This window comes from Nomascus leucogenys, chromosome 17, assembly GCF_006542625.1.
Source record: "Nomascus leucogenys isolate Asia chromosome 17, Asia_NLE_v1, whole genome shotgun sequence".
Lineage (NCBI taxonomy): Eukaryota > Metazoa > Chordata > Mammalia > Primates > Hylobatidae > Nomascus > Nomascus leucogenys.
In genome coordinates, this window is record NC_044397.1 from 70,962,950 (window position 1) to 70,981,523 (window position 18,574).

The 18,574-nt window shown below is 41.9% G+C and overlaps 1 protein-coding gene across 3 annotated transcripts in view; it reads right to left on the reverse strand.

The window, feature by feature from the left end:
* Window positions 1-7,228: 7,228 nt before the first annotated feature.
* BMPER (BMP binding endothelial regulator) overlaps window positions 7,229-18,574 on the reverse strand; it is a 244,370-nt gene continuing 233,024 nt past the window's right edge. For all 3 annotated transcript variants that reach the window (XM_030796374.1, XM_030796375.1, XM_003279194.3), the window contains 2 exons: window positions 18,372-18,502; window positions 7,229-8,633 (listed from right to left, as the gene is read on the reverse strand). In XM_030796374.1, coding sequence (XP_030652234.1) covers window positions 8,452-8,633; window positions 18,372-18,502 — 313 coding nt within the window. In that variant the 3' untranslated portion in view covers window positions 7,229-8,451. The remainder of the gene's footprint in view (window positions 8,634-18,371; window positions 18,503-18,574) is intronic.

Below are 18,574 nucleotides of genomic sequence, written 5' to 3' on the forward strand. Positions count from 1 at the left end.
AGCTCACGTCTGTAATCCCAGCACTTTGGGAGGCAGGGGCAGGTGGGTCACCTGAGGTCCGGAGTTCAAGACCAGCCTGGCCAATGTGGTGAAACACTGTCTCTACTAAAAATACAAAAATTAGCCAGGCATTGTGGTGGGTGCCCAGCTACTCGGGAGGCTGAGGCAGGAGAATCACTTGAATCTGGGGGGCAGAGGTTATGATCATGCCACTGCACTCCAGCCTGGGCGACAGAGCAAGACTCTGTCTTAAAAAAAAAAAAAAGTTTTCCAGAAAGTTTTCAAATGGCCTGTGGCAAACAGAGCCAGCCCTCGGTGCCAGTCTACCAGGCAGTGTCTACACTGTGCCTACATTGCTGCGGGCATCAAAAGGCCCAACTTTTCTCTAAATGTTACCCCTTCTGATCTAATATGCTGCCTAAAATGCCCACATTGAAATGAGACCATTGGTTTGCTGCCAGAAGACCCAAGACAAAAATATGAAAATATTCACTGACATTGTTGGCAAATTGACTCTTGAGGGAGTAGCAGCCAGGTCAGCTATATTTCTTTTAGTGCCAGGAAAGAACTAGAGCATAAAATGCTGCCAGGAGGATGGGCCAGTTTGGAACTGGGGTATGGGAGATGGCAGAGAGACACAGGGGACAACTCCATTTGGGGCAAGGAGGAGAGAGTCAAAGAGACAAAGCTGAAGGTTGGAGGAAGAGGGCAGTTACAGAGGTGAGGGTGACACAATCAATAGCTGATAGCTGACGTGACAATTTTTTCCTATTCCTGGTGAGAAAGCTCAGGGAGCTACACTGGGCCCCGTTTCTCCTAGTGGAAGAATTGCCCTTGGCACTGAATGCTCTATTCCAACTGCCAGACTCTAGCTGGAAATACTAAGACCCTATGGTTGGTGAGGGAAGCCTTTTCCCCATCTACCAGAGAAGGAGCATGAGCAGGCAGTGAGGCCAGTCCTACAGGATCACTGAACATTCAGCAGGGACTCCTCCCCAGGCATGTGCATACCCACACCCATGGGCTGTGGAGGCCTGCCTGGAGCATCTGCTCACTGCCCAAGGTCCAGGCATCAGTCGGAGTCCAGCTGTCGCCATCCCCAACATCCAGCCAGCCCATGCAGTTAGAAGGCTGGGCCATCTGGAAATCTGCCTCCATTACAACAGGCTAGACATTTGAATGACAGATCAGAGCTTTGATAAAGCTCAGTGGCTGCTTTTAACAAGGGCAACCTGTTGCCATGTGTCACAAAAGGCACATTCCTGAAAACAATGTGGGTTAGACCAGGCAGTTCATAGGATGAGAGTCTCGGAACTGGATTTCATTTCCTTCCAGTTGTTCGGAGGTGACATAGATAAAGCCACATCTGCATGACTCTTGCGTGAAGCAGCTCCTCTCAGACTGTGATGCAAAAATATCTCTGTGGTTGTATCTGATGTATCTTTGCTGTTTGCCTGACAGTCTCTCCCTGTCTCCTACAGGGCCTCTTATTTCATAGTAAAAAGAGTTGTGTACTTAGGCTCGGAGGAGCAGAAACAAATGAAGTTGCAAGCATTACTGCTATAAAGATAACACATGTTAAGTGATGTGGGGTTGATATTATTCATATATATTATTTAGGCAAACATTTCAATACACTCGCTCTCACAAAACAGTCAAATTGGGCTAATGATATGAACAATAACTCATGGAACCGATTTCAAGAAAAACAAATTTTGCTTTGCAAAATTGCATTCAGAATATATGCACTGGAAACCTACTTATAAAAAAGCAGCTTGTAAAAATAATTTACAATTATTAAGTGCAATTAGGTAGAATTTGAATCCAATAAAACAAGATTTCCAAAATTTTTGAAAACAATTTCTATTTTACCAAGATTTTTACGATAAAAAATTAAAATGTGCACCATATTGTTCTTTGACATTTCTACTGTTTTTCCCCCAACTTAAAACCAAAGGAAATAAATAACAGATTTGGAAATAATTTCATCTGTATGGAAAATGCCTTCTCTTCTTTGCTGACCATCCCCAAAGAAGAGGGAGAAACTGATGAATCCACACTGACCCTCCGGAGCAGTCCAGGCACAGCAAACACCTCCCAGCTCGGCTGGACGTTCTGGTTCCGCTGGGAGGCTTTCTAGCTGCCATCTTTATTTTCTTTAACCAAAGCAACCCAACTATTCTATGGCCTGAACCTCCATGACAAAGCAAAGAAAGGGTGAGGCAATCCTGCTCTGAGTTACTGTGCTCTCAACAGGCAAGTCAACCCTGGTTTGGGGTCTAAATTCTCCTGTCAGGACCTGATGGAGTGGGGTGTCTTTGCATGTTCGCAGATCATCAGAAAAATTCTTTCAAATACATCTCAGAAAATCACAGGATCAGGACAGTGTGTGGATCATCATGGAAATGACATTGCTTGGGCCGCATTGCTCTGACTATGAAAGCAGATATTCCTCAAACATCATCCCATAAAACAGAATGGAGAATACTTTTCAGTGCAATCAAGCCAGTTGTCCTGTATTCTCTCTGCTGTTCCTGGGGTATGTCTGGAATGGTAGATGCTGTGCATAAACCTGAATCTTCTCTTCTCCTTCCAGCTTTCATTTTCTTCTCACTACCAGTTTGTTCTTGGAAATAGTGAAGTGAGCAAATAAGTTTAGGAAGACAGACTCCCCCTGGCCTGACTGTCTTCAGGAGCAAAATGGGAATTCATACCGAGTAGAGAGGACCCTTTGAATCACCTTCTTCACAGAAGTGCCTGCAAGGAGTCAGACCGGAACACATTGCAGGCTCATGTTGTCACAAGGCAGCTTGCTGGCGTGGAGGGACCCCAGCCAGTCTGCTGCCTCCTTCTCCTCCCCAGTGTCCCTGTAACCACTGGAGCCAGAAGGAGCTGTTCAGGATCTGATTCTTTAACTTACATATAGGAACGTGGTGAAAATGACAATATAATAAATGGTATTTATGCTCTTGGAGCCAAGGTGAATCTTTTTCATCACCACAAACATTTCCTTAAGCCCCAAATTTCACAGCTGAAGAAACTTCTCAGGGGAATTACTTAGTTAGCCAAGTTCCAGTTGGAAGAAGCAGAGAAGTAGCTTATGTAAGTTTTTAAGGCCTAAGCTAGGTTATGACACAAAGTGGCTAGAACATGACAGAATTGTTCCAATGGAACTCTGGGCAAGCTGTGTTTCCTGGCCTTTTACTTGTAGGTGTGACCCGAGCTGGCGACACTAGCAGGACCAGCTGTTTAAAATCTAAGCCTCCTCCATTCATCAGCCCACAGTCAAGCAAGTCAACAAAAGCAGTGGTGAAATGTATTTACCTTGGAGCAGTTCTGTTAAAGCAACCAGTGCCTCTCCCCATGCAGTGGAAGACTGAAGGTCAGAAAGAACATTCTTGTTAGAAGCCTCTTCCTTTCTTTCCCTCTCTAGATGCTCAAAAGACAGATGAAGGAAACACAAACACAGCCTGGTGCAGGAGGCAAGGTGTCTTACAACAAAATGCGTCAAGCCCTACTTGTGTGGATCCCACTAGAAACCAAGAGAAGCCTGAAAAAGCCTCCCAGGGTGTGTAAGTTGCATTGTCACAGCTCAAAAAAGTTCTGTGAATCTGTTACACCTCAGCAGTACCCAAAGCCTGTTGTTCCCTGCACACCCACACTGCCTGTTTGTCTCTCTCTTTATCTGCTTAGTTACCTGTTCTTTAAATGCCCAGACTACTCCACTCCCGACAATACACATACACACACACACACACACACACATACACACATACACACATAGACACGCACACACATCTTTGCACAGGTAAAGTCTACTAGTCCTCCACCAAGACTCATCTCAGTAGTCACTTTCTCTGGCACTCTTGACACTCTCCCAAACAGAAAACCTCAAATGGGGCTTCCTGAGGCTCCCATGGCCAGTGGTATGGCCCTCTGGTTCACCACAAGCCATTCATCCTGCACCGTGACTGTCTGCAGAAGGACCATGTCTTAAACCTAATGTTCAGAATGTCTGTTGAATTAAAGCAAATATAGCTTAGCAGAACACCCTTTGATTGACAGTAGAAATTCTTGTAGATATATTCCCTTATCAGTGTTCCTTCTGTGGGAAGTTGGCACTATCATCGCCACCCAGTTACTCAAGCCAGAGACTGGCCTATCCATCGAATCTGTCACAAACTTCTCCCCTTTTTACTTCCTACCTCGTGGTCTTGGGGCTTATCATCTCTCACCTGGACTATCTCAGGGGACTCCTACCTGGTCTTTTGACTGGAAATCCATCTTCATTGCACTGTCACTGATCTCACTGAAACAAAGGCCTGGCTGGTCACGTCACTCTATTGCTTAACACCACTCATAGCTGGAGCGGACTTACCCATCTGGTGCCTCAGCCCACCAGGGAGCCATGTGGAGAATGTGTGATGGAGATTTTGGCACCTCCTCCACTCTCAAGGCAGTTGGACAGGACCTAAGATTCCCCAGATGTGACATCTAGCTCCAAGCACCTCAGTCTATTCAGCCCAGTACATAGACAGATGCGACCTAGTCATGTGACATGACAAGGAGCTAAGACCCCAGCCCCCTAAGACCCCACTCCCACCTCCTAGCCACATCTCACACCCACAAGCTTCACCCTTGCCCTTCAGCCTGCACCTTTTATGGTGCAGCCCCAGGTATGCAGCTATTTGTTACCAGGGGATTTGCTCTCCCTCTACCTGAAACACCTTCCTACTTTTCAAGTTTCTCTAATATAGATTTCTCATCCTTTTCCACCACATTGACCTTTTCCAAGCTAGCTTGCTCAAATTAACCTGAAAGGGGACCATAATAAAAATGGATCTGATACATGTTCGTGTCATTCAACTGGTTTAAATAAACCCAGTGTAGCAACATGACTCTAAAGCCAGAAAGAGCCCCTTAAAGAAATGAATGTCCGGGTTCTTAACTCAGCGTCAGAATAATCATCAGCATTTGCTCCTTTTCCCTGTTGTTTCCTTCTGGCCCACTTGAAACTTGTCATTTTTCAGAATTAAAATCTCAAGTTTTGCAAAGGCTTGTACTCCAGGATGTAGAATCAGAGATTATTTTTGCTTGCTCCTGAGAGTTATGTTTGGAGGAGATCGCTAATTAAAATATCCTGGCACCTATCCCTGAAGGCAGTCTCCTCCTCCCACTCCAAGAGCTTTCCGGCTCATGTCCTTGTTACTTGTCAGATCCAGATGAATGTGAATGACAAAGAGTGGCAAAGGGAAGAGAAATGCAGTCAGGCTCAAACTGAACAAATCCACACACAGCTGTTGCAACCATGAGACAGCATTTATCAGGTTTTATTTATTGATTCAAGAAAAATTTATTGACTACCTACCAGGTTATGTTTCTTAATTAGGGTAATGTAGTCATGGGTGTTTGCAACATTTTTCTCTATGCCTTTTTGTATGTCTGAAATATCTCATAACAAGGAAGAGTTTTCCAGTTGAAATGGTTTATCCGTGTTTCAGTGAAAGCTGGGAGAAGCTAGTCAACCTCCTGGGTCTTTCTCGTTCTTATTGAAAGATGCCCTCTTACGGGATGGTCTGATGGTCAGGAAGCAGTCAATGAGTTAAGATGAGTGAGGCCTTTAACCTGAAGAGTTAGTGATTCTTAGTGTACCACAGTTTTAACAAAAATTGCTCTTGTCAATGCCAAAGAGATATCTTTTCTTCCCAGCTGAAAAATTTTAGGTCAGGACCCTCAAATATTCCTATTTACAGAGGGAGAGAAGAAAGAACTTACTTTTACTGAGTACCAACTATGGGCAATTAGAATCATAATTATGCTTGTTCTTCATCGAGGGTCCTTGTTTCTCATCAAATTCAATATTCATAGAACATTTTTATTTCAAGTCATCTCACTCTGCAAGAGCTTAGTTGAAGAACCAATTGAAAACATCCCATGTGAATAAAACAGGACTGCTCTCATTGAAGCACTTGGTAAATCCTCACTGTGCCCAATCATTAGACTAAGCCATTGCTCAGCTGTAGCCTGTGGCCTAAAAAAGAATATGCAGGCCAACCATTCAGCTGATTTCCTCACCCTCTTCCATCAGAGATGCCTTTTGAATTAGTAAACCCAAATAATTTTCTGTCCTCTCTGCCCTCCCTGTCTTCTTCAATTAGAAATGAGAAAACTGTACAGAGATTAAGCTAATCCCCAGATAAAAGAATGCCACACAAACTTGTAATCAACCCACCCCAAATGATGAAACTGGCTCATGCAGAGGAGCTTTCATCATTCACCCACCCTGGCTGCCATGATTAAGTGTTGGGAAAGAGGCCAGTTAGCCTCATGGGGTGAGTAACTCAGTCCTTGGATGAATCATGAGCCATAAATAACCATTCACAATTCTCCCTTCTGCATCATTTCCCTTATGCTGCCCTCTTTCACAGAGGAGAACCTACAGTGAACTGAAAAGGGATTTAAAGCTAATCTTAAGGAATCTGTTCATTTTACAGAAGATAGGAACCACCAGGCAACGTCAACTGATTTTCCCTACCCTTCCTGTCAGGGCAGAGCGGGGAATCAATGAGATTACAAGTAGGAAAGTGTTTGCAAGCCCTTAGTGCCTCCCATTACTGCCCAAAGTCTCCTAGCCTGTTAGTGGCAGGGGTCTAGTTTTCCCGATTCTCAACCCTGCTCACTATACTACATGGCCTCTTTGTGTTACAGATAAGCAAAAGTGAGACCCCCAAATGCTTAAATAATGGGGATAAAGTCACAAACCACACTTAGATCTCAAAGCACCTAAGTCAAAGTCTTCTTTCCAAGGGCAGCACTGAAACAATGACCTGACTACCTCAGGCTGCAGATACGAGGGTGATTGGTATCCAAACACAGCAATGAAAACAAACCAAAGGCCCAGTGCCTCCAGCCAGTCACTATTACGCCCTGCACTTTATTCAGTTAACTCAAACAACTAGGGATTTTCCAGTCAAAAAAAAAAAAAAAAAATCCAAGTTAATACTTCAGCTGTCATGAATGTAAAAGAAACATAAATGTCTTTGACAAGCGTTGGCAACATGCTGGCTTGTCAAAAACGTGGGTTTGCTTTTGTCTATTAATAATAGTCTTTATATATACTGTTGTAAGATAAAAAAATTATAACTAAATAAAGCTGTTAAAATTTAATGAATCTGAAGTTGATACAACTAATTATAAAGTATAACACAGGACATCTTGAGAGAGAAAATGCATTGTTTTACATCTTAAGCCCTTTATTGACTACAATGCAGAACATTTTATTTTAAGACACAGTGGGTTTTGTTTTTGTTGATGTTTTCACCAATTCAGCTGAAGATGAAAGTCAAGACAATCAAATAGTAACTAGTAGCAGCCTATCAGTAAATGAGAGCAAGTATAGAGACTGTTCTTTGGACTGAGGTTAAATCAATTAGTCAATAAAGGCTTTTCCACTGTCTAATAATTATAACATATTAACAGTCGCCAAATAGTGTTGGGTGGGACTCCTCTAGAAATAACTAAAGCCTTTCATTCTATAGATGAAACAGGCACAAAATGTAGATGGGGTACATCAACTCATTGGATTTGCCCATCTGAAATTACTCTGAGATTCAGAGAAATCAAAATTTCATCATACGCTGTGCAAGAGTTTCTTCAAATACTTTCTCATGCTCAATAAAATTAACATGTCATCCAGATACCCTTTAATCTCAACACATGACATATAAATGGTCACATCCATCATATACACATAGATGATTAGAAGACTTGCGGACTACGCAAGGATGGCAAGAAATCACTTGATTCTTTGGTTATGCCCTAGTGACAAATATATATTTGTTGGCAACAAGCCAATCAATTTTGGAAATAATATCAGCCCATGACCTAATACATTCTAACAGCCTATCGCTCGCTTTTCATGCACCATTAGGGCCGGTCACCAATCTCCTGCTGTCTTTCCCAGGCATACATTCCTTTCTTTGGAAACCTGAAATGCCCCTAGATAAATGTGCCCTTCTCCGGAGAAACACATTTCCCAGTCCATTACAAATCCTGACTCAAAACTAAAATTAATACAGGCAAGCAATTGAGGGTTCTTAGAAAACTTCCTTAAAAATGACAAATGTATGGGATGTTAACACTATCCAATGTATCTGCATGCCACTTTATTAAATTAAAAACACCTGGTGTATTTATACAACATGTTCAATGGCTTACAGGTTAGGATCCTAGAAACAATACATGTCTTATAGCAAAAAATATACATATAATAATCCCCCTATAGTTTATATAAATGATGAAATGTTTTTGAATATATCTATATATATACACATATATACTCTGTGTGTGTGTTTACAGAATCAGGCACACAAATACTGCAGTCCTTCATTGGCTCTTCCGCTTCACTGTCAAAGTCACCAGATTTCAAAGTCTTAAGTATCGAAACAAAGGTCACCGCTGGGGACAAAGGACTGGCTTGATGCACCTTCCCTTGTGAAGGACCAAGTTTGCTGGACAGTGGCACCCGGCAACGCACGGCTTGTTGCACGGACCAATTTCATTCCAGTTGTCACAGGTCTTGATACATCCCGGGCCACAGGTATCGTACACAGCACCATGCTTACATTGGGTGGCTGAAAAAGAGAAGGAGACAAAGGCATAACATGGAGAAAGGCCCCATTAATTCACCCTCAGCCAGATGCCATTCTTGCAGGCTCACGACACTGCATAGACGTTTCCATAGCTCAGGATCAGATTTGCATTTTAACAAGAGAATGACAAACACCCAACATTCCTCAAACACTCTGGGAATCAGCTACATCTATAAAAACAAACGCAGGTAAATCTGAACAAGAATTTATCTTATTCTTAGATAAGAAAAACTATAAATGTGTAAGGCTGTAGGAAAATCTTTAAGGCTATTTAGTTATTGTACAAATAACTAAATAGTATAAAACATCTGCTGCAAATAGTCCTTTCAGCTATTGAGCTGTGATGAATAGGAATATTTTGTGCAACTACATCAATATTCAAATATATGAAATTACCCACAGAGAAAAAACCTACCAAGGATATTGGGAATGTGTGATATATTTTAATCAATGTAATCGTGTGTTAAATTAATAAATTTAAGGCATGTTGGAGCAAGACTGGGGTAAGTCAAATAGAGAAAAGTCAGATGTGTGACTGCAGGGAGGACAGCAGCTGGCTGGGTCAAACAATATAAAAATGATGATGTTGCCACGTCACAGCCAATTTACTATCTTTATTGACTTAGAGGCAAAGTGATTTTGACAAAATTCTGAGAGATCCTGAAAATCCATGACTAGACTTGTCAGAAAAAAATAATGCAAACATTCTGGAAGTTTTGTGACACACAGCCTTTTCCATCTGAGTTACATCCAGTGACCGTCGAAGGGGCTGCCCCTCATTCCTCAAGAACAGGAATGTTGACACAAGTAGGAATTTAGATCAGGGACCCTCCAAGAACACCAATAACAATTCAATCTTCATTTAAAGTTCCTTTAAACAAAAGTAATAACAATGGAAGACATTCTCAGCTTCAATGCCTCTATTGTTTATGCTGTTTGCAGAATAATACCTGGTGAGGAATCATGTAATTGTAAAATTTAAAGATAGAACTGGTTTGCCAGCAAACGGGCCTCACTTTGAGTCTTTCAAGTTATGCATTTAGAGTTGCCACAAAATGTTGATCTTTGATCATATTTAAGTAAAAGAAAGTTAATAAGCACCGTAAAATAAATTCTATGAAGGCTTCTCAAATATCCATTGCACTGGTTAGAAACAAATGAGAGCACATTCTATCCAGGGAGTAATCAACGACTTCTTATCAGCTCTTACTATTCAAAAACTGAGTTGTACGAAAAAAAACATCTAAATAAAACCAACTTTAAACTACTTGACTCTATAATGAACATTTTTCTGTATAGATTCATAGTAAGCACTGGTGCATTATTTATTTATCCCTGCCTCAACTGTTAACTAAACCATTGACTCTTAGTAAACACCTGCTCCGAACAAAGTCCCTGTACAAGATGCTTTGGGGATAGAGGTAAATGACATGGCTGCTGTCTGATACACCAGCAGAGGGATGAGTTAGTAGCAGCTAATTACTAATCACTTATATTGAAACATCCCATATAATCTATGCCTTATTGATTCCTACACCTGGCTCACTCTCAGCTTTCTGAGGTGCCTTCTTAAAGGTAACTTCCTATTCAAAATAACATTTTCATATTCACTACCTCTTTTCCCTATTTATTTCTTCTTTACACATACTACTACCTGACATCATATCATATTTACTCTGTCTTCCAACACTAAAATGCAAGCTCCCTGAGGGCGGAGTTTTGTGTGGTCCCTCACTACATCTCTAGCACACACATTTCCTGGCACTTGGCGAGCATTAGATATGGAAACCAGCAATAAATACTTGCTAAATAAAGCTGTTATGAAACAGACATAACCACAAAAGAGAGGGGATTGGAATTTTCCATTTGCATCTCAGGATCTGTCCTCTACCCCCTTTTTACCCTGTTCTGTGATCTGTGCCCTTGCTCTTCTCTACAGATGGCATCAATGGGCTCCCTCATGCATGGTGGACTCCAGTGCCTTGATCTGGTGCCATTATCTAGCTTGGTGAATGTCACCACCATTCACCCCATCTTCCACTCTTCTCAACTGAGTTCCCAACCTTTTCAACTGAATTTCCACCTCTTCTGTGTGGATGGGATGGATGTTCCTTGACTGATAAGAAGAGCAGCTGCTGCTTATCCTATCACTGCATTTACAACATGAAATTGTAGTCATCAGTTTCATCCTCTCATACTCTTTCTCTCTCTCTCTCTCTACATACACACACCAACTCAAATATAGGCTACTAGAGGGGAACACTGTTCTGTTTCTTTACCTTCTGCAGGAGTATGGTGTTTAACATTTAATACTCAGAGGACTATTGGGAGATTGAGTGGATGGATACATGGATGAGTGAGTGGGTGGACTGACATAACCCTTCCTTTAAGTCTCTCAATTTAGGCTTCTCTGATAATTTTTTGACTTTTCACTGATCCTTTCAAAGTCCTCTTTTTTTCCTCTTCTCAGTGAACTAACAGAATACCCTATACATTGCATTTGCTTAATGATTTGGAAACATCCAAGCTGAATATCATATTTACACAGAGTAATTGTATTCATGTGTTGTTATGCTTCAGTAGACTAATGGTGGTCACAAATGGAACTTAGGATCACCTGAGGAACTTCCTGATGCCCAGACTTCATCCCAGATCAATTACATTAGAACCCCTCAAGGTGGGATCAGGACATCAGTAATTTAAGAAAACAAAACAAAACACTCCCCCTTTCCTTCCGACCCTGCCCCACACTGGCAATTCTAATGAGCGGCCAAGATGGAGATTTGATCCTGCAAAGAAACCCTACATTCATGCGTCAGTCACTCAGAGACTCATTCCTTTTTAGCAATTGAGAAGAAAACTATTTCCAAAGTAGAATTAGGTCCTACTATTTCCCATCCTCTTCTACCTCAAGCCCTACTGGAGCACTTCCCGATCCCAGAGCACTCATCCTCTTTCAGTGTTGGAAGTAGGTCATCTGCAGGAGTACCCTTAACTTACCCCTCACTGCGTCTTGTCATTTGCACCCATCCTGGATTTGCCATTCTTCTTTTCTGCCCCATCTCTTTCAGAACTTGCCCTACTCTTTGTCATAGCACATTAATCTTCTCCCTATTTATTTAACAACAACAACAACAACAAATATTCCCTAAACTATCAGATTTATTTTCTCCTTCCTTTCACCTCCAGACTTTGTGGAAGAATTTACAGTCATTTTAGCCTAGTCTTCTGCAATTCATTAATGTTGATAGCTCATCTTCCTCACCCACCCCGTGACTGAAGCAGTTCCCTCCAAAGTTTTCACTAATGTCCATATCCACTAACATCTTGGCAACTCCCATTTTCCCAAGACCACTCTGCAAAATATTTGGTCTTTGTGTCCATTTTATCTTATGACAGTGAACTCTCCTGGTTCTTCTGCTGACTCCTGGAGAACACCTTCTCTCTCTCTCTTGGGTTTCTTTACCCACTTCCTGGCACTAATGTTCACATTACCTCCTGGAACCTCCCCCCAACATTGTTTTCTCTTCTCTCTCTCTCTCTTCCTCAATTACTACAGTTTTATCTCTGACTTCCAGTTAGATACCTCTGAAATCCATTACCATTAGTTCTGATTCTTTTCCCAGTCTAATCAGTTTTATCTTAATTCAGATGTCCCCCACTTCAAATGGGTTTCTGGATATCCCCCCAAGATGCCTGCTCTCCTCTGCAACCCATAGTACTTTTAACGTTATAGTTATTTGCTTATTTGCCTTAATCCCCTAATTACAGTACAGCTATAGTTCTTAATCAGAGATATTCCTAAGAGTCCCCTGACGTGCTTTTAAAAAATATTTATTTCTCAGCCCACCCCTAAAGGTTTTTGCTCTGAATCTGCAGTGGTGCCTGTGCAGCTGTTGATTTTAAAGTTTCTGGGGGTCACTGTGACAAGCACCCGCAGTTGAAGAGAGTGTATCACTGAGGCCTGGGCTCTTGAGGGCAGGATCCTTATCTTCTGTAACCAAAGGTTCTGGTACAGGGACTGGCATGGGGGAGCAGCTCAATGCATGCCTCCTGGATAAGGATTTCATATTAATGATATTCAATCCATCATTCCTTTTCCTAGTGTGGATTTCATATGGCCAGTCTTGAGTTCATTTTCCACTCCGCTGCTTTCAGAACTCACCTTGCCCTCTTTCAACTCACCTTGCCCTCTAGAGGCTTTGCTCCCCTTTAAGTCTTGCAAGGATTCCTGGTAGTATAAAAGCTTCTCAGCAGCATTTCTTCTTTCCCACCACATTCTTTGTGTTTCCCTGACTATTCTACAGCTATGAAGTCTCCCATGTCTTTTCCTCTCTCTGACCTCTCAATTCTTTCTTCTAGTCTACCTTTCAACTTCTTCTAAGGCATCTTACCTTTCTACTATGAAGGACTATTATGTCCCTCACAGTCTACAAGTCAAAAGTAGACTGCAGGAAATGAAAACTACTACAGAAAAAAAAAAGATCTCTCTCTCATATGATCCTTCATCCTATAAATACCATCTCTAATTCAATTCAAATTAAATCAATAAACATCTGCTGAGTATCTATGTGCCAGGTAATCTCTTAAGCCTGGGAAATAAAATGTGATCAGATATCATTTTTGTCCTCCAGTTACAGGAGGTTGGGCTTACAATCAAATAGGTAAAGCTGATGTGTAAATAGATTCTTAACATTATATAAGATGTATCACATAAGACAATAACAAAGTACAGGGGAAGAGTAAGAGAGAAAGACATTAGTTCATCACTGAGAGTTGAGTAGAGATCAAGGAAGACTTGAGAGAATGGATCCTGTGTAAGTATCAAGTGAGCAAACTTGTCAGACAGACAATGACAGGGAGAGCTTCCCAGACACATAGAACAGCAGGAACAAAGGTAGGGGTGCAGGCAACAGCAAGGCACTGTGGCTTAATCAGGGAAGGGTGGATCCTTGGTTTGGTGGGTTAGAGACATGGACCTTGAGGAGGGCAGGTGGTAGGAGATAGAGGCAGAGAAGTAAGCCAGGGCCAGAGACCACAAATGACCCCACAAGCCTTGGCGAACGGAAGCCTTGGAAGGGTTTTAAGCTGTGGAGTGACATCATCAGATTTGGCTTCGATTCAGCACAGCTTTTAGATTATCCTAGAATACTAACATTGACCTGAGCCCTCATTTACCCTCTGTGAATTCAGTTGTTTTTTCAAACTTGTAAAAGGCATAAGATCATTTCTTAAAACATAAGTGTGATATGATGGGCACACATGTACTTTAAAAGGATCTATTTTGTTAAATAGTTAAAAAACAACATGGCTGGGCGCAGTGGCTCATGCCTATAATCCTAGCACTTTAGGAGGCTGAGGCAGGCGGATCACCTGAGGTCGGGAGTTCAAGACCAGCCTGACCAACATGGAGAAACCCTGTCTCTACTAAAAATACAAAATTAGCCGGGCATGGTGGCACATGCCTGTAATCCCAGCTACTAGGGAGGCTGAGGAAGGAGAATTGCTTGAACCTGGGAGGCGGAGGTTATAGTGAGCCAAGATTGCGCCATTGCACTCCAGCCTGGGCAACAAGAGCAAAACTCCGTCTCAAAAAACAAACAAAAAAAAACAGGGATCTGCCAAAGTGGTTAGGGTTAGAGTGCATTTATTCTCAAAGGGGCATTAAAACTGCTACAGGTGAAACATAAAAACATTATGTGCCGGCTTTATCAATACATTCAATCAGCATGGCTCTGTGCCTTCTGGAACTCAACCATCTCCACATCCCCCTGTGGGGTGCTGAAGGTCACAGTACCTGACTTTATCTCTTGAACTTTTACAGGAGGCATCCAGTCAGTCAAGAAATAACTCAGTGTATATAATTAGGGCAGAATTGCTGCAGGGAAGGAGCTAGAACCATCTGGGGTTTGCAGAGCCAAACAAGGAGGGAGAAAACTGTTCGCATAGCCCAGCAAACCATCCATTATGCTACAGAAAGACAAAAACACCCACGTTTCCAGCACCTTTTCCATGTATAAAATGTATTACTGAATGTGCAGTGACAATTAGTATCAGTTATAGGCAGGTGGCAGACATTCTGCTAAGGATGACAATGTAAGATACAGCAGACAAGATCACAACAAATTTAGAGTCAGAAGGTACCAAGTAACAACCACCAGTGATAGGGAACAAACAAATAGAAATTGGAAAGGCACTAAGGTGACTAAGATTTAGATACATATTTGGATAAATTAGTTGACACTAATATAAGCACATAAATATGCATTCCTTTTTTTCCACAGTGTTCTTGGGTCTCTGTGTTCTCATAATGATTAAGGACGGGGCAACAATGCAAGTTGACCTGGGTTCAACTCCCAGCTTCCTTGCTTCCTAGCTCTGCGACTTTCAGCAAATTACTTAACTATTTTGAGTCTCAATGCTCCTCTGAGTAAAATGTGGGTAATATAATGTTACCATATAAAGTATTATGGGCATTATCAAAATAAAATATAATATAAAATGCTAATATAGTTCTTGGGGGAAAGGAAGTGCTTAAAAAGGGTGAATAGTAATATAAATGATTATTATTAAACTTTTATATACTTTCACTATAGCCCTTAGCATATTACATTTTATTTAGTAATTCTCATGCTAAATTAGGGTCCCATTAGTCCTTTGTGCCATAGGTAGCAGGCACATATTGTGTCTATAGTCATGACAGTGTTAAAATCCAGGCTGGACTTTAAAATGTCACTGGTTCACTTAGAGTTTCTCGCCTGGCTGACTTCTTATATGTTCAACTTCCAAACTTTCTGCTCTAGAAGATTTCTCCTTTTTGTCTTATGTGGCCTCAAGTGCCATCATGAGTCAAAGGACCTGGGAGCTAAAAACAAGTAAAGAGGGCTTTTATAGTGTTCAATATTCTACATGAATCTGAACTGAATCTACTGAGAGATGCTACAGATCTGTGTAAATTTATTTCTTCATGTACCAACTGTCAGTCTGTGGAAGTTCATAATGTGTGTGTGTGGGTGTGTGTATGTGTGTGTGTGTGTATGTGAGAGAAAGGGAATGTCTGTGTCTAAAACGTTCCCCTCCCACTGAACTTCATTTGATGGAGTTATACTTCACCCAGATGGCTCCACTAAGAAGAGGTAAATGGAATCTTTCAGGAGCCATATTCCTTTTCCATTAGAAAAGTAATTTTAGCCCAGAGACTCAGTCCCTGAAATGAAGATGCTGACGTGAAATGTGTAGTCCTCAAACACAACGTGTGCACTAAAATGGTGCTAAGTATAGCTCTGGGCCAGGAAGGGAAGGATCATATATCCTGTATCTAATATGATCCCAACAACAGCACTACCACAGCTAATCACATTAATAGAATTCTGCTGAGCCCTGCATTATACCAGGATAGATGGCTGGATCAAGCTTGACTCCATTTATTTTATTCATTTTTCCAGTAAATTGAAGGGAAAGGGGATTCAAAATAAAGGGAGCTAGGAGTATTCAAGATGGCTGGAAGGACCCAGTTCCTCAAAAACCTCACCCTCACATATTCTACCCAGCACTGATGCATTAGGTTAGAGGTGGGCCATTTGCCTCACCTTTTAGCAGCCTCAGCCACACCTTAAGTGAATTATTTTTATCGAATCAATACTTCTCTGAGAAGGGCAGCATTGATAGAGTGGCACACTTGCTGTGGAAGGTGAACTCTGATATAAAGATTGGACTTGGGTTTGCAGAGGAGGGGGCGCAACCAAAATGGAGGTCAGAGGAAGGTGAAAGGGCTCTGGTGTTTTTCAAAAAACACAGACTAGTGACTGCACCAAGGAGCAGCTGAGGAAGCTTCAGCAACCCCCAAAAATCCACCATCCTACCTCCCTACAGCCACCCAAGTAAACACACAAACTAACTCAGGGGTTTCAACACTGGCTGCAGGTCAGAATCACCTAGGGAGCTTTAAAAGGTACACAAGGCCAACTGAAGAAAGACATCAGAGCATAGGGCACAGGCTTAGGTTCCTGGTTTATCTTTTAAGCTCCCAGTGTGATTCTGATGTCCAGCCAGGTTATAACTCACAGGTCTAAGTGAATGCAATGTCTGTACACTGCAATCACAGCTTCAAGGCAATTCTTGATGCTTCTTTTAACCAAGTGACCACTCTTATCTTCAACCAATGTAGACAATGTGGAGTCAGCAATGGCATGGATGGCCTTCTTTTCTGAGATGTGAGCTAAGGCTATTAAGACTAGGGTAGCATGCTGAAAATCCCAGTCTCTTTATTTCAGGTAAATCTGGCCCTTTAAAAACAAGAATTTGCCAATCCTTGAACTAGGTGACAACCATTCGTCATTTCTCCTTCAAATCTAAACAACAACAGCAGCTACCCTTGACTGAGCATCTTCTATGAGTTGGACACTCTTTGAGATGGTTCAAGCATATATCACTAATGTTTGTAACTAGATAGCAGGTATTATTGTAAAATCGCAAATTTCTAAAATCTAGACTCTCTCCCTTCGTCTCCACATGCACTGTCACCATCTTAATTCAAGCCACCATCAGTTTTTCACCAGGACTATCACAATAGCTTCCTGCCTAGGACCCTGGTTTCAATCTTGTCCCCTTCCAATTTATTCTCTATCTCATATCCAGGGTCATCTTTGGAAAGCAGAAAGAGGCTTGCTTAAAAGCTATCAGAGGCTTCCACTTCTCTTGGAATAAAAGCTAGACTTCTTTCAAAGCCCTGCCAAGTCCTGCGTGATTCAGCTCCTGCTCCTACTCCACCTTCCTCTTGCGCCCCTCTTCCCCTAGCCCACCTCAGGCTCAAACCACACTGGCTCCTCTCTACTTTGAGGGCATGCTAATAATTTTTCTCCTACTTTATGCCATCAAACATGTTTCCTCTGCATAGAATGCTTGCCCTCACTCCCTTCACTCCTTCAGGGCTAGGCTGAAATATCATCTGCAGAGAAGCCTCCCTCTTCATCCCATCTCGGCCCTCTCCAGTGGTTTTCTATCACTCTGCCCTGTTTGTTTCCTTCCTCATACTTACTCTAATTTGTAAGTTTTTATTGTAGAGTTATGTTTTTGTCTGTTTCTCCCACTAGGCTGCCACTGCGTCAATGACTGGGGCTTCAGCTCTTATACTCATGAAAGTACCCAGTGTCAGCACAACGCCCAGTACCTAGCCACTTTGCAACAAATATTTCTTGGATGAATAAAGAAGTCCATTTTACAGATGTCAAATAAGCTAATCAACTTGCCTGAGGCAACAACTATTATAGAAATCTCTCAGAGGGGAAAAAAAATTCTACTAGGCTTTGTATAATAATCTCTTAAAAAAAGTATCTTGCTTATCCTGAAGACCTTAAATGACTGTAATTGTCCTGAATCTCCTTTGCTTCACACATAACCTAAGCCACAGCTATAACCGTCCACGAGCTAAGTAACTATATCCAGCTGGTAGTTTGAGGTCAAGAGGATTTTGCAACAGTGGAAATCTTTAAATTGCTTAAATATGCTTGTCACAAAGCATTTATCTTAAGTGCTGTCTACCTTGCCCAGTGGGAAGTCCCTGTGTTTTATCAAGTAGCAATCCAGATGGGCTACTGGAAGGGATTTTCCTCTGGCAAGGGGGCACGTGGCCACTCATGTCAGCATCCACAAGTCTCCTTCATTGCCATCTTGGGCATTGCAGTAAACTTCTGATGGGTAGATCCACCAGGACTTTCTTACCTGCACAGTTCTGCTGAGGCTCCCAGTGGACTTTGATGCCTTCTCTCTGGCAGGCCCGGGTATATGCCAAAAATGACTCGCAGTAACAGTTTTTATGGACTGGACATTCACACATGTCTGTCACACAGGACCTATAGGACCCAACAGAGAGACAGAAACATTTAAAAATATCAAACCATAAACACCCTAAATATAACTTCAGA